At 49.0% G+C, this 14,720-nt stretch overlaps 8 protein-coding genes across 8 annotated transcripts; 6 read left to right on the top strand and 2 right to left on the bottom strand.

The window, feature by feature from the left end:
- Nucleotides 1-960: 960 nt before the first annotated feature.
- Nucleotides 961-1,245, top strand: N7455_010388 (uncharacterized protein; the record flags this gene model as incomplete). The annotated part of the gene is made up of 1 exon (XM_065606438.1): nucleotides 961-1,245. One exon carries the CDS (start codon nucleotides 961-963, stop codon nucleotides 1,243-1,245), a length of 285 nt encoding a protein of 94 aa, XP_065460401.1.
- A 482-nt stretch (nucleotides 1,246-1,727) lies between these two features.
- On the top strand, nucleotides 1,728-5,488 carry N7455_010387 (regulator of nonsense transcripts 2; the record flags this gene model as incomplete). The annotated part of the gene is made up of 6 exons (XM_065606437.1): nucleotides 1,728-1,746; nucleotides 1,807-1,851; nucleotides 1,932-4,750; nucleotides 4,811-5,128; nucleotides 5,183-5,324; nucleotides 5,379-5,488. 6 exons carry the CDS (start codon nucleotides 1,728-1,730, stop codon nucleotides 5,486-5,488), a joined length of 3,453 nt encoding a protein of 1,150 aa, XP_065460400.1.
- Nucleotides 5,489-5,684: 196 nt separating this feature from the next.
- N7455_010386 (uncharacterized protein) lies at nucleotides 5,685-5,933 on the top strand (the record flags this gene model as incomplete). Its single annotated transcript, XM_065606436.1, has 1 exon — nucleotides 5,685-5,933. One exon carries the CDS (start codon nucleotides 5,685-5,687, stop codon nucleotides 5,931-5,933), a length of 249 nt encoding a protein of 82 aa, XP_065460399.1.
- A 357-nt stretch (nucleotides 5,934-6,290) lies between these two features.
- On the top strand, nucleotides 6,291-7,282 carry N7455_010385 (SDR family oxidoreductase; the record flags this gene model as incomplete). Its single annotated transcript, XM_040954120.2, has 3 exons — nucleotides 6,291-6,335; nucleotides 6,398-6,999; nucleotides 7,060-7,282. 3 exons carry the CDS (start codon nucleotides 6,291-6,293, stop codon nucleotides 7,280-7,282), a joined length of 870 nt encoding a protein of 289 aa, XP_040815511.2.
- A 600-nt stretch (nucleotides 7,283-7,882) lies between these two features.
- N7455_010384 (cupin domain-containing protein) lies at nucleotides 7,883-8,985 on the bottom strand (the record flags this gene model as incomplete). Its single annotated transcript, XM_040953999.2, has 2 exons — nucleotides 7,883-8,632; nucleotides 8,683-8,985. 2 exons carry the CDS (start codon nucleotides 8,983-8,985, stop codon nucleotides 7,883-7,885), a joined length of 1,053 nt encoding a protein of 350 aa, XP_040815308.2.
- Nucleotides 8,986-9,329: 344 nt separating this feature from the next.
- Nucleotides 9,330-10,429, top strand: N7455_010383 (uncharacterized protein; the record flags this gene model as incomplete). Its single annotated transcript, XM_040954209.2, has 3 exons — nucleotides 9,330-9,435; nucleotides 9,516-9,811; nucleotides 9,887-10,429. The coding sequence occupies 3 exons, from the start codon at nucleotides 9,330-9,332 to the stop codon at nucleotides 10,427-10,429; spliced, it is 945 nt and encodes a 314-aa protein (XP_040815555.2).
- Nucleotides 10,430-10,640: 211 nt separating this feature from the next.
- Nucleotides 10,641-12,292, bottom strand: N7455_010382 (uncharacterized protein; the record flags this gene model as incomplete). The annotated part of the gene is made up of 6 exons (XM_065606435.1): nucleotides 10,641-10,844; nucleotides 10,919-11,108; nucleotides 11,184-11,232; nucleotides 11,296-12,013; nucleotides 12,072-12,221; nucleotides 12,290-12,292. The coding sequence occupies 6 exons, from the start codon at nucleotides 12,290-12,292 to the stop codon at nucleotides 10,641-10,643; spliced, it is 1,314 nt and encodes a 437-aa protein (XP_065460398.1).
- Nucleotides 12,293-13,104: 812 nt separating this feature from the next.
- On the top strand, nucleotides 13,105-14,452 carry N7455_010381 (Zn(II)2Cys6 transcription factor; the record flags this gene model as incomplete). The annotated part of the gene is made up of 4 exons (XM_040954088.2): nucleotides 13,105-13,382; nucleotides 13,436-14,192; nucleotides 14,242-14,275; nucleotides 14,328-14,452. The coding sequence occupies 4 exons, from the start codon at nucleotides 13,105-13,107 to the stop codon at nucleotides 14,450-14,452; spliced, it is 1,194 nt and encodes a 397-aa protein (XP_040815453.2).
- Nucleotides 14,453-14,720: the final 268 nt, after the last annotated feature.

The following is a 14,720-nucleotide window of genomic DNA, read 5'->3' as shown; positions in this document are numbered from 1 at the left end:
TCTTTTGGCCATCATTGGCCGTTTTGTTTGCCCTAGAGATCAGTTATTCTGGTACTGGCTCTCATGTGTTGGGTGTCTCTTTGGAGAGATGCTTGGCCAGCTTGACCCTTAGTGTCTCCTGACACTATTGGAGTCATGCGCGTTTCGCGGACTATATGTATCCTATTTCTGCTTTTGCCTCTTTGGTTTTGCCATTTTGTCAGTCTGCTTTCCAATGGTTGAACGCACTCACGACTTGTATGTTAGCTAGTCAATTTCAATATATTTGTTCGAATGATTTGTTACCTTGATGTCGTATGGAATGCAACGGTGTAGTACCTAGATAGTCGTCATGTCTCACTAGCTAGCTGAAATGAATTTTTGATTGACAATGTAGCATTGTAATCAGTCATGCTATGAGCATAGTGGGCTCATATAGTCAAAGCATTCGACTCGCCTGGATCTGAGGTGATACAGCAGATGCTTGCTGCAGGGTTTTGCCATTGCTGTCTCAATATCCGACGTTCATGTACAAACACAACCTTTGACAAACTCTAGAATACTAGCTATGTTGTCATTGAGTTAGGAGGAATTGATGATGCTCCTTTGTACCCTTACCATATCGCTTGTTCTACTCCTGGAGATAGCCTGATGTCTTCGCCACCCACACGTCATACCCCCCTCCTCCGCCCGAATGCAGATAAACTACTTCCTTGTGCCTTGTGAGAGGTTCTCTTCAAAGTTATCATCTGTGAAAAATCCACTGGACCTCACTCGTTGCCACACCACGCAATCACATTTTAAATACCCCGCATCGAAGAGGTATAAAAGGACAAGCGGATGAGCTGTGAACACCACATCACAGATCCCCAATATCTTTTAATCTTTTTTCATAATATTTGAAGCTAGCTCCAAACCAGTAGCTGGCAAGCATCATACCTCCCAATCTCGACCTTACACTATCTGCCTACATCACTCACAATGGCATCAAACAATGACAATGATAGCCACGGCCAAATTCCGAATACCGACAAAGAACACAGCATCATTCTCCCCTTTGCCCAGAATTCTAATCCTTCAAAGGATACCACTGGCTCATCGGGTCTCAATCGAGGAGGCACCTCTCCGGAGAAGTCGTGGAAGCCGACTTTTGATCGTCAACATAGCTGGAGTAACGAGGACCGCAAGCACCAGCTGCAAGAACGACTGCATGGGTCGGAAAAGGGAAAGGAGATGGGGTTCACAGAGGCGCATAGTGGGGATTAGAATGAGTTGAAACAGCACTTAGTGCTGCGATGATCATCCTTTGACGCAGGGTTATAGCACATGGTGGGACTTGGGAAGTGGGGGGGGGTTTGGGGGCAATGAATGACGGAGTTTTAAGTTGAGAATGATGAAAGAGAATTGGAGCTAAAATTGAAATTGAACATGAAATTAAAAGAACAACAACGAGAAAGGGTTCTCAATAGATGGAAGTAACTGAGTTGAAGTACAAGAAGTTATCGCACAAGTGTCGGGTGGATAAATGGATAAGCAAATAAAAGTCCGCCTTCACCTCCGCTCCGCCTTGGACCTTTGGACCTTTAGACCTTCAACCTGCTCTCATAGCTTCTATTCACTTCAAAGCTTTGAGCTTTGCCCTGTTCTCTTATCTTTTCTTTTCCCCCAATGTGGCATTCACGTCACTTATGCGCTTTCCTCTCGGACATTCAGAAAGGACCCCACGATTGAGCCTGTGATACACAGCCATGGATCGCCAACGTAAAAGTACGGTCTACTGCATTTCACCTTGGAGATATTGACTGACGTTTGACTTTTTTATTGTAGGGGAGCTTCGCGACCTAAACGAGCGAGCCTGGGCAGGCGAATCTGGTAAAATCCCATCTGCCTCCCTTTATGACGAAATGTCATTGCATCCCACCTTCGAGGTGATTCTAACGACTTGCAACCAGATGTATTCTCCACTAGCAAGTCCCTTGACTCGGCGCTCAAAAAGAACACTGCCTTCATCAAACGTCTACGCACCGGCATTAGTGCCTCCGCCCTTTCCACTTTCCTCGCTGATATTCGCACCCTCTCGCTCCACAAGTACCTTTCCGAGATCATTTCCGCCTGCTACGAAGGCCTCTGCAAGCTCAAATCCCCTGGGGAAATTGCCGCTGGAGTGGAGGTTGTTAGTGCGCTGCATCAGCGTTTCGGGCCCTGGGAATTTACACGGCAGATCGGCTGGCTCCTCGGCCGGGGATTGAGCACACCGGATAAGGCGCAGCTCAAGGCGCTCAGCCAGGAGATCCGCGAACGCGAAGAGAAAGACCGTCTGTCTCGGCACCGTGTCCTTCTCCGCGTTGTTACAGAGCTTTGGCTGGTCAATGTGCTGAAGACTCTGGATGACGTCGAGCGACCTGAGGAACTGGGTGCGAAGGGCAAAGAGGGTGCAGTTGGAATTGGGAACAAGACGTCCGATGCGCCGCTGAAAGCCAAGACTCCCGCAGCGGGCGCGAAGGACCAGGATAAACAGGCCGACCCCTTCCCATTGGAGGTTCTGAAGGAATTGCTCGGTCACGACCGTGATCATACGAACCTGCCTCTTGCAGTCTTGTTTGTGAAGAGTTTCAGCTGGGATATCGTCGGCTCAAAGCTTGCCGAAGATGGCAGGAAAACCGTCGAGGCGGATGGCGCTACTACGACTTCTGGCGCGGACGCGCAGACTACAGAGACCAATGGAGATGTCCAACCGGAGAACGATTTGCCCCTGACCCCGGAGAAGACTCAGCTGCGGTTTAGAAATATTTTAAATCGGTATCTTGAGGATGTCAAGGCTCACGTGGTTCGAGATCAGAGAGCGCTGGCACAGCAAAACCGCCGAAATGCCGAAGCATACGTGAAGAGCGGCGAGATCTTTGAGGACCGCCAGGCTAATTTCGAGAAGCAGTCTAAGGTCCTCGAGAAGCTTGTGGCCAATACCCAGGTATTGTGTGAGGCATTGGGAACCGACATGCCTGACCTAGCTGAGAAGGAACCCACCGATCCTTCTGCTAGTGGCGGTATTGGCCTTGTGAAGACCACCGATTACCTACGAGGCCAAGGCGAAGGTGCTGGGATTTGGGAAGACGAGGAGGAAAGGCGCTTCTATGAGAATCTGGTCGATCTGAAGGGCAAGGTGCCTGCGGTCTTGCTCGAGGATGGCAAAAAGAAGAAGAGCGAAGGCGAGGAGTCAGGTAAAAAGAAGCCAGATGGCGAAACTGCCGACTCTGAGGCTTTGGACGAGAAGTCTGCTGCGGAGGCTGATGACCAGTCAACTGCCATTGCCAGCAAGACTGTGGGTGCGCAGGTGGACTCCCTTCTTGCCAAGCTCCCCGAGTTGCAAACCAAAGATCAAGTCGACCAGTTTGCTCTCGATTTCTGCTGGGTCAACTCTAAAGCATCACGAAACAGGCTAGTCAAAGCCGTATCCGACATCCCCAAGGGTCGCATTGATCTTTTGCCTCTGTATTCCCGCTTGGTGGCAACACTTGGACAGTACCTGCCAGATATTCCACAGGGACTGACCACATACCTGGACGAAGAGTTCCGAAGTCTGCAGCGGCGCAAGTCCAAGGAATTCCTCGGCCAAGTACGCATGAGCAATGTTCGCTATCTAGCTGAGTTGACCAAGTTTGGTGTTGTTCCGGAGCATATCATTTTCCATTGCTTCAAGGTTTCGCTTGACGAATTTTCGCGCATGAACATTGAAATTATCGGTCATTTGCTAGAGAACTGCGGCCGTTACCTTCTGCGCAACCCCGAGTCATCACCCCGGATGGCTTCTTTCCTCGAGACCCTGAGTCGCAAGAAGACTGTGCAACATCTGGCCCAGCAGGAGCGGATGGTTATCGAAAATGCCATCTACTACGTTGACCCACCACCACGCCCGGCTATTCAGCAGAAGGAACGTACGCCCATGGAGCAGTACATCCGCCGGCTAATCTACCTGGATATGAACAAGCGAAATTACACCAAGATCTTGAAATCCATCCGCAAACTTCACTGGGAAGAGCGGGAGGTCGTCGAGATTCTGGAACGTGTGTTCAGCAAACCGGTCAAGGTGAAATATGGCAGCATTCACCTTTTGGCAATTCTTGTCAGTGCTTTGTACCGGTACCACCAGGATTTCGTGATTGGTATCGTCGACAACGTCCTGGAGCAGGTCACGCTTGGCCTCGAGCAGAACGATTTCAAGTTTAACCAGAAGCGTATTGCGGAAATCAAATATCTAGGTGAGCTCTACAACTACAAGATGATCGATTCCCCCGTGATCTTCGATACGTTGTACCGCATTATCACGTTTGGCCATGAAGGTGGTACCCCGGCCCCTGGAAAAATCAGTATGCTGGACTTGCCAGACGACTACTTCCGTTTGCGGTTGGCGTGCACTCTTCTTGATACGTGTGGCCACTGCTTCGACCGCGGCTCTGCCAAGAAAAAACTGGACTTCTTCCTTGCGTTCTTCCAGTACTACTTATTTACCAAGGATCCGTTACCCATGGATGTCGACTTCCTTGTCCAGGATACGTATCACTCTATTCGCCCGCAGTGGAAGCTTGCCACCGATGGTGAAGAAGCGACTCGGATTTTCAGCGAAGCTGTTGCCCTAAACTACAACGTGCCGGACTCCGAGAGGCCGGTTGAAGCTGACGAAGAAGATGCGGAGAGCAGCTCTTCTGATGAGGACCTTGAGGAGGATGCTATGCCCGAAATAGACGAAGACCAGGAATCCAGCGATGAGGCCGAAGTAGGTCCCCCATCTTATCTGCATGAAGTACGACCCATTAACCCGTTTACCCCGTCGAAGGCGTCTGGACCCAATCCGGAGGCAAATGACGACAGCGATAGCGAGTCTGAGGACGAACAAATTGTTGTCACTAGACAGGAAGAGGAGCGAGACCCAGTAACCGAGGCCGAATTTGATCGAGAATTCGAAAAGATGATGGCCGAGAGCATGGACTCGAGACGGTTCGAACGCAAGACCGTCTTTGATATTCCTCTTCCCATGAAACGTCTTCGCGAAAACATGCCCAACGATTCCAGTCCTGAGCCAGTCCCGGTGGAACCAGTTCCACCGAAGACAATGGCCTTTTCCCTGATGACGAAGAAGGGAAACAAGCAACAGGTAGGACTTTTCATCCACATCCGAAATATTACTCACATTGCTAATCATATCTAGACCCGCACCATCGATCTCCCATCGGACTCGACCTTTGCTATTGCCATGCGGAGCCAGCAACAAGCCGATCGGGAAGAACAGCAGCGCATCAAGAACCTGGTCCTGAACTACGAGGCGTCGACCGAACCCGAACCCACCGAGAGTGAGCAATATCCCCTGGTTAACCGGAAAAACTTCCAACTGAATTATCCCAAAGCAGCAACCCAAGAAAAGCGCACCCCTACTGGCCAGCGAATGGACAAAGCCGGCGCAAACCGGTCCGCCTTCCGTTCCCGCAAACTTCAGCTCAGCGACGTCAATTGGTAATGAATGCTGCTACTATCTGGACCGAGGTCCATATTCGATATCCTCACTTGACACAGCAGCCAGCGCCTTTCTCCCGGAAGGCTGCCATCCCACCATGGAACAATTCTTTCCTCTCTGCACTGCCTAGTGTGAAAAACTCTTGGTTCAACCCAATGAGCCTATCTATGGCATACGCCGCACACAACGCCCGTATGCAATGCCGTATGAGTATGACCAGGAATCCGTTCTTGCTAATGGAATCTACCCCGTTGTGAATGCCATCGAAATGGATGCACTCCTGTTGCTGTTCGGGATTCTTCTCTTATCACTTTCCCGTCCTGAATTGGGCGGAGAGCTTGAGGTTCTTCATCCCCGCATACAGAATCCCGAATTCCGGTATGATCGCCAATCATCAATTACCATGGCCCAAGACATCAGACACCACCATTTTGCTGCCCTCTTGTGAAGATTGTAAGCTATTCGATCTAGGGGTGATGGGTCAAGTGGTTCAGAGAATTAGAGAATCAACCAGACTGGATGGATACACAAATAAGAATTTTATGCCGTGGATGAATTGCTTAGCAGTAGTAATCAATGTAACGGATTCTTTTGCACCAAGTACATGAGACACAAATATGGGATAGTTTGCACGAAGTAAAGGTGGGGGGTTCCCAATGGCTCAGGATCGTCTCGCGCTAACATCCACTACAATATGATAACTGTCGATGATCCCGGCATCTTCTCTCTCCTTTTTCTCTCTCAAAGTAGTTCTTTTTCCATTAACTGCCAAACACTATAACCCCCCCCCCCCCCCCCTCATATTATGAGCGCACAAGAAACCCGGGTGGCCATCGTCGTAGGGGCCACTGTCAGTAAAACGAAACCAATTATACGTGGCCTGTTATCCGTCACTAACCAGGAATATTACAGTCTGGCATGGGTATTGACCTCGCCAAGAACCTCAGCGCAAAAGGATGGAAGGTCGCATGTGTAGGTCGACGCCACGAGGCCGGTGAAGCCCTCCTGAAAGATCTGCCGCAGGACAGAGCGCGCTTCTTTGCCGCAGATGTCTCCAACTACGAAGAGTACGCAAGTGTATTCAGCAAAGCGCATCAGCTCTGGGGTCGTATTGATGCGTTATGTGCCAATGCCGGTATTGTCGATATGTCCTCCATCTACATCTACGACTCGAAGAACAACAGTGTCGACAACATCCCTCCAGCGCCAGATCTATCCGTCGTGGACATCAACTACAAGGGGATTGTGTATGGTACCCAATTGGCAATCCATTTCATGCGCCATAACCCGCAGCCTGGTGGTCGCATCGTCGTCACGGGTAGCATTGGCGGGGTTTTCCCCCACGAGTCGTATCCGGTATACTGTGGCTCCAAGGCTGCAGTGAACCAGTTCATACGGGGCGTTGCTCCGTTACTGAAGCAAAAGGAGAATATTTTCATCAATTGTGTGATGCCGGGGATTGTGAGCACACCCATTGTGCCACCCGAGATGATTGCCGCTGTCACTCCTGAATGGTAAGATTTTGCGTCGGCTTCGAGAATCGACGCAGAATACTGACATCGCGTTGAATTTAGTCTTACCCCTGTGCAGACCATCCTCAAGGGCTATGAAACCTTTTTAGCAGACTCGACAGGCATGGCGGGTGAGCTATTAGAGTGCTCAGCCGACAAGCTGATCTACTACCAGATGCCCGAACCTGGAAATGGCTACATCACAAAGCGGGCTGTCACAGTATGGGAGCCACTATTCCGCATCATGCACAGGGAAAACTCTAACCTGCCGGACGCCATTCCGTGAGCATATCGGGGAAGTCAACTCCAACCCGAGACTCCATTGCCTTAGCTGGCTAGCGTCTTGAAAAAAGTACAGATAGGCTCCACCACCAGCACGGTCTGCGATGATCTTTACCTTCGAGTCCATACCCCTGCATATCAAATAATCTCAAGCGAACCAATAGTAATGGCTTTGTTTCGGTTCTCCGATTCGTCTTCCTCGCGGAAAGAGGATTCTTCACTTTCGCGTAGGTCTCCACCGGGGTAAAATGTGATCTACCATCCGTCATATTAACCGTATGTTTTAAGGTTCTTACAATTTATACGGAGTACCAGTTAGGCTATTCTCGTTAAAAAGCATTCATTAGATCCATGATATACATGAAATGATATAGCTATCTCCCTCCTACTTGTAGCGCACTAAGACCGGATTTCATTGCACAAGGTACATTTCTCATTATGACCAAAAAGAAAAGCTACAAGTACCCTTCTTTTTCCTGTGATATCTAGGCGCAAGGAAATTGTGGTGGATAAGGTCTCTTGCCTCGAGTTCGTTTTCCGAAACCCCAATGGCGTATACAAGGGACCTGCTGTATGTAGTGTGGCTATAAAAGTAGAGTTCTTATTACAACTGTTGTGTCTCCACACCCAACTCTCGACATACATTCGATAGCTTCTCTTCCTCCCAAGATACTGGACTGTCTGGCAACACATATTCAAAAATCTGTGTCCCAGCATTCTGAACCACCTGCTCAATCCCTGGGCCGTTGGTGAAAGACCAGACTCTCACGTATCGACTGGCAAAGTCCAACACAAAGGCATCACCAGCTGTGATCACTAGCGTTTGGCCCTCCCGGACTTCACTCCACGAATCGCCGCTTGACCTGAGTCTGACACGCAGAAGACCTTCTTGAACACAAAAGCAGTGGTCCACCGTGGGGAAGCTCAGCCAACGACCCAGGGGTGTTGACTTGTATATTTTGGATGATTCAATACTGGTGATGGAGAACTTGCCGCTGCACTGCGATGAGAGAATGAAGGGTCGCGACATAACACCACCCAACAGCCACCGCGGTCCTGTATTTGCGCGAAGGAAGTACGGCTCTCCCGGGGCTGGCAATGTGTTCTCCGTACCCAGCCAGTCTTCAACCTCTGGTGGCTGGTAATCGCGCTTAAAATGAACATCGAAGCGGTCCTTGGCCACCATCATTTTCTCTCCTATCATAGCACCAAGATTGCGAGTGTCGTTCTCAGGAACGACGATACCCTCATACGTCTCGCCGACGTACCTAAAGAAGTCGATCCAGTCACCTGGCGCCACCAAGCCCATAGTCTCAGTATGTGGCCCAAGTAAAACAGGATTATGTATAACCCTCTGCTACTTGTAAGCCGTCTGGTCTTTTTTTACCCCTAGAGAACACTCACCGGAGGAACGTAGGCAAAGTCGCCAGGGCCCATAATTCTGCACTTGTCGCCATTCCACAACTTTAAAAACCCTTTGGTCACAAGGAAGACATCGTGCGCCTCCTCATGCCAGTGGAAGCCCGGGGCATCGGATAGGACTGCACCGCTGGAGAAGACGGCAATTCCACCGTTGGTTTGTTTAGATGAAGCCAATATTCTGAACGCGCCTTTGCTTCCAGGGATGCTAATGCGTTCCCCCTCTAACTGATCAATGATGTAGCTCGTTCTCCCTTCTGGGGGAATGGAATGAACGGGGACGCTCATTTTGCAGGGAGATGTTGATATTGGCAATGTGAGGAATTTTGGTTTTAGATTGATTCAAGATCGTTCCGAAGCTCATATAACTAGTTATAGCTGTTGCGCTGCTTCTTTATGCATGTTATCTGCCGGAAAATCATCCGGTGTCCATAAAGTAAACGCGGGGTTGAGTAGGTCGGAAAAGCCGGGCTCTTGTCACTCAAGACCGGAATTTCCAATTTCTCGGTCAAAACGACTTAGCCGGAACCTTCAGGCCAAACGATAGCAGGGAGGGAAATAAACGAACAGCTCGTTCCTTCGTCTCTCATGACAAGATTTTGCTACGGCCTAGTGGCAAATTAGGATTCACCATGGACAGTCCAGCATGCTTTCAGGCCATCTACAAGCATGTAGGTCAACAGAAGATTGATGTAGATGTTTATCTGCCTTCGTCCCAAAAGTCCAAAAGACCTGTTTGTACGTCAGCACCCTCTCAAATCTATGACCATTATAGACTGGTGTGTGTACAATTAGGCATACTGACTGACACCAATCAGTGATCAATATTCATGGCGGCGCATTCATGCTCGGCTCGTCAAAGATGGTCAATAGGGATCAAGTACAAGATTGCCTCAACCGAGGATGGATTGTTCTAGCCCCCAACCATCGCCTTTGTCCGCAAGTCAATCTTTTAGAGGGACCTATTCAGGATTGTCGCGACCTCTTGGCTTGGGTGTATGATGGCGGACTGGAAAGGGAAATCAACGAGACCGCCCAGTCGCGTGTCATCCCAGATATCGATCATGTATTTGCTTTTGGCACGTCCTCGGGCGGCACTCTAGCCCTTTGCTTGGTGAGTTATCAAATTTGAAAAAGCAGAAATCATACGCCATAAACCACCCATAGCTAACAATATCTCTTTTTGAAGGGATTCGGAGTCCCTCGGCCGGTGGCTGGTATATATGACATGTACGGGCCGTGTAACTTCTCAGACAGCTTTTGGACAACAAAGCTACCTCATCTCAAGCTTCCTGCAGGGCTATCAGAGTCCTTGATGAACAAAGTATTTGAAGAATGTCCGGTCCCTATTACAGGAGGTGTGTCCCTTGAAGGCCAGTCCACTGGACCTCCCGACTTCAGTGACCCACGACAAGCATACGCCTTGACGCGACTTGCCAATGGTACGCTTTTAGATGCCATCTTCCCGTCGAAGGACTGGGATGTGGTCGATCCTGCTCGGAATATCAGCTCCTATTTTCCACCCACTTTCATCGCGCATGGAACAGAGGACTCGAAAGTACTCATTGGTTTAAGTAGAGAGTTGCTCCGGATATTGAAGGACCATGGTGTTCACTGTGGCATGAGTGAGATTCCGGAGGAAGACCACACATTTGCTGCTAAGATGCAGGTTGGATCTCGAACGTGGGAGCTCCAGTGTCTTGGGTTTGACTTTTTAGAATATCTGATTTAAATATACTACAATAAACGTGAGATTCAAAAATAAAGTTGAATTAGCAGTGCTTTAATGTTATCGTTCCCGGTCTGCGCACATTCATGGTTTGTGCATCACTCTTCGTTTTTATCGTAAACGTTAGACGAGAGGAGCCAAAAAGCAACAGAACACAGTATATACACTCATAGAAGCATCATGGCCAATTTCATACAACGGAATAAGGCGTTAATCATGAATCCAACATGAATGGATTCTTCAGAACGGCATTTTCTACTACCTTAAAAGCATCGTAGCCATAGAGCCACGGCTGAACTTGGGGGCAAGTCCATTTACTAGGGAAGGGCCCTTGGATATTCGATTCGCCGAGGTGCGATAGGAATATTTTGTCTCGTGCTTCCTGCTCTAGGCCGTCTGCCATGTGAAAAGAGTCTCGCTATCATACAGCTGGTCAGTGAACGTGCTTTTATAGTTATGAATCAAGCCTCAGCATCAACGGCTAATAATTACCTGCTTAAAAGTTTCCTTGACGATGGCATCACCCCGGGCTTTGCGCAAGTCTTCGTACATCTTCAAAGCTTTGGGTAATTGGTCTTTCGATCTCAAGTGACCCAAGATCAGACCTAAAGCAGCACCATCCTCAACAGCTGAGTTGGCGCCCTGGGCTAGATATGGTAGCATTGGGTGACAAGAATCACCACTGTAGAGGCCAAGGACAGTATGAGTTAGAAAAATTGCATCATCGGGAGCTGGGGGTAGACAGAATTGCTCTTACACAAAAACAAAGTTTGACTTCTCGTTGACCCAGGAAGGAAGTTCCTCCCCTAACATGAGCACGAATTGTTAGCTTCCAACTCATCGCGGTATCGAGAAAGGTGCAAACAGACTATGCATCAACTTCCATTTGTCAACCCGGTCGACGACACTCAGAAATCTTCCAAGGAGGGGGTCCCAATCCTTGAAAAGTGCCTGCATTTCTTCGACTGAGCCAGAATGTCGACTGACTCCGGGAGGAAGATCATCGGGGACGAGTAAGACGATGTTGTACATCGTACCATCACGCAAAGAATAGCCCACAGCATGTGCCCCAGGTCCGATCCAAAAGTGCACGGTCGGGTTGCTGACCCAAGATTTAAGCTCAGGGTCATCAAGCTGATGTAAGTCTAGGACGACTCGATACGCCAGATCCCCAGTTGGTCGAGGCACATCGTCAGTCCCAAGAAGATTTGAGCGGCACCGTGACCATAATCCATCTGCTGCGACTACGAGATCCCCCGTCATTGTGAGGCCAGACTCAGATGTCACGCTGGGCAAGTCAAAGTCAACGCTAAGGACCTTCTCCCCAAGCTTGAACTCAGCACCTAGCTCTTTGGCTTTCTCGTATAGCGAGAGCTGCAGATCAACGCGATGTAAATCGATGAATGGAGCACCATACTGGCTACGGATCTTCTTATCGAAGTTATCCTCTCTAGCAAGCACCTTACCGGAGTAGCGGTGCACGGTCAGAGCGCTAGGTTCGGCAGCACTGAGCCATAGTCTGTCAGGGAGCCCCCACCTCTGGAGGATGCGGGTGCAATTGGGAGTCACTTGCAACCCTGCGCCGACCTTTGGAATGGTTGGAGGTAAGTTCGTATAGGTTGATCAACGGGGATAGATAACTAACCTCGAGGAGCTCTTTGGCTGACTCAATTACCGTCACCCGGTGACCGGAGAGGGAAATTGACACCGCTGCAGCAAGACCTGCAAGGCCTGCTCCGACAACAATGACATCTAATTGAATGATAGATTTCCTCTGAAACTCTGTAGAGTGAAGCTGTCAAAGAGAAGTAAGTCAGAATGGAAAATCTCCTCGACTCAATTGCTAAGGAAAAGCATACTAACCATTATTATGAGGGGCCGTAGAACAACGATATTGAGAACTAGAATAGAGGATTCAAAACTCGGGAAACTATCCCTCTATCGCAGAATTATATATCGGGGACTATAATGTTCTTCTCAAAGAACCCTGTCTTGGCTAGCAGGGCAGCCGGAAAACCCGATATGCAGGCGCGTGGATGTTCTACATTCCCCAGCTTTTACATTCCCCGGCTTTTCCGGTGCTGAGCCCTCGAGGATTCTCTGCCACCCAGCTTGACGAGATGGAAGCGTGAATCATCTGAAGCTGTGTATTCTATGTAAGAAGCATTGTACCTAACTATCTAAAAAAGCGATGTAGCCGACCGTAACGTTTCGGCCTAGTTACGCGTTTTCAGAAAAGATATTCAACTACCCTTCACGGCAGTTCAGGGGCGATTCAAAACTTAAAACTAAACTCACAAGGTGTCTATCAAGGCCAAAAAAGAATCGTCGTGGACCTTCAGGGCCCGAGCCTAGAGCTTGCCAACACTGTTGCCAACAAGAACGCAGGTGGTTAAGGGACGATCCATTTTACTCCACATTTTTAAGGTTCATACGGGGTGTGGTCGACACGTGTCTCGTACAACCATGGCGTTCCCCGCAGTAAATCATCATCCTGGAGTAGACCAGCTACAATCAAGCTGTATTTTGAGGGAACGCAACCTCAATTTGTCCATGTAGCTTTGAAATATTTTTGGTGCAGCATTTATTATTAAGCTTTCTGTCCTGCAGGCTGCATAGGATCTATCGTTTTGGCTGTCTGTTGCAGTTAACCCTCACACATTGCAAAATCGTATCAAATGGAGGGTTCGAACAATCAGCGTTTGGCGCGGAATCCAGGCCAACGCGTTCGGCGGCCTCGGGCAGCTCGTGCCTGTGATCACTGTAGGCAGAAAAAGTACAAATGCGATGAATTGTACCCCTGCTCCTACTGCAAAGGTTGGTCTTTATCTTTACCATGCTATTCAGCATTGACCCCCAGAGTAGCTTCAGGTCGTCAACTGACAGTTGTGCAAGTTCGAGGTGTCGAATGTGTGTACAAGGGTCAGAATATGTCCAGGCTTCGGGTCACGCCAGAGTATGTTCCCACCAACCCCGAGGTCTGTAATTTAACCTAATCCATTTCCCTAGCTACGTGAAGAAGCTTGAGACTCAGGTGAAGGATCTCTCTTCCCGCATCGAGGCCTATGAAGTAACGGGAGCCAAAACAATCGGCGGTAAACCGACAGGAACATCTTCCGGGATTTCTACTCTGGACCATGACCCTACACAGCATCCCGCGATCAACCGCGATGATTATCCAATACAAAGCAGCACATCGCCCTGGGAGAGTGGTCAACAAGAACTATCTGGTGTTAACTCACACACTCGAGATGTTGAATTCTACGGCAGCTCATCTTCGGTGGCTCTTCTCTCCCAAGTTCAGCGCACTGGGGATGAGTCTGAAGGAGGTGATGCGAGTTCTCTTCTTTCCACCTTGCACAATCCTGCTTTTGGACCAGCCAAATTGCAAACAGCTCGCGAAAGCTGCAGGGAGATCGACTACCCAGATAGCTCAAACTGGTTCCCACAATGTCGTGGGTTTTTAGAGGCCTTCTTCACCACTATCCACTATGTTCACCCCATTCTCAACAAGCATACCTTTTTGCAGCGTTGCGAGGCGTTGCGGTCTGGAAGCGAAGCCGATGGCCCGCATATTTCAAGTTTCACGGCTCTGTACTTTAGTGTTCTCTCTTTGGGTGCGCTTGTGGGTACGAGAGATGATGAGCCTATCGATGGCATCAATAATCTGCAATGGAGCCGCAAATTCTTTGAGAAAGCCAAAGCCTGCTGCAACCAAATAGGAATGGTAACAGACCTTGAGATGACTCAATGTTACTTCATGCTTGTATGTATCTCCATATCATATCGTCGCCGCCGCAGCTAACAACTTACAGGCCAAGGTGTGCCAAAATGAGCTACATCCTCACTGTCAGTGGAAGTCTTCTGTAGTTTTGCCTTCTGCCTTACTTACCATTTCCAGTGTCGTATATGTATGTCGGTCTTGCCATACGGACTGCTCTAGCCATGGGCATTAATCGAGAGCCTGGAACAAATGCGAAGAAATCCGCATATTTGCGAAAGGCAGAATCAAGAACATGGTGGTAAGTCTTTGACTCAATTCTATGCCCTGTCAACATCTAATTCATTATGAACACTAACATTTTCTAATAAGGGGTCTGTACTCTCTTGAAACGTGCGTTACCTCCCTCATAAATGCCCTTAGGCTACTTAACTGAGCTACCCCTTTAACTCTGATCCGCAGTGAAATATCATTCGCCATGGGTAGACCAGACACCCTTGGGGCGGATATGTATCATAACCGGCGATTCCCAATAACAGAAAGCAGAGAGGTCGTCGATAACAGTGGCACTTG

The sequence above is a fragment of the Penicillium solitum genome (genome assembly GCF_028829755.1).
Source record: "Penicillium solitum strain IBT 25940 chromosome Unknown utg000008l_segment0_segment0, whole genome shotgun sequence".
Taxonomy (NCBI): Eukaryota; Fungi; Ascomycota; class Eurotiomycetes; order Eurotiales; family Aspergillaceae; genus Penicillium; species Penicillium solitum.
Note: the sequence above shows the minus strand (reverse complement) of the source record. Positions and strands in the feature narration are given on the sequence as shown.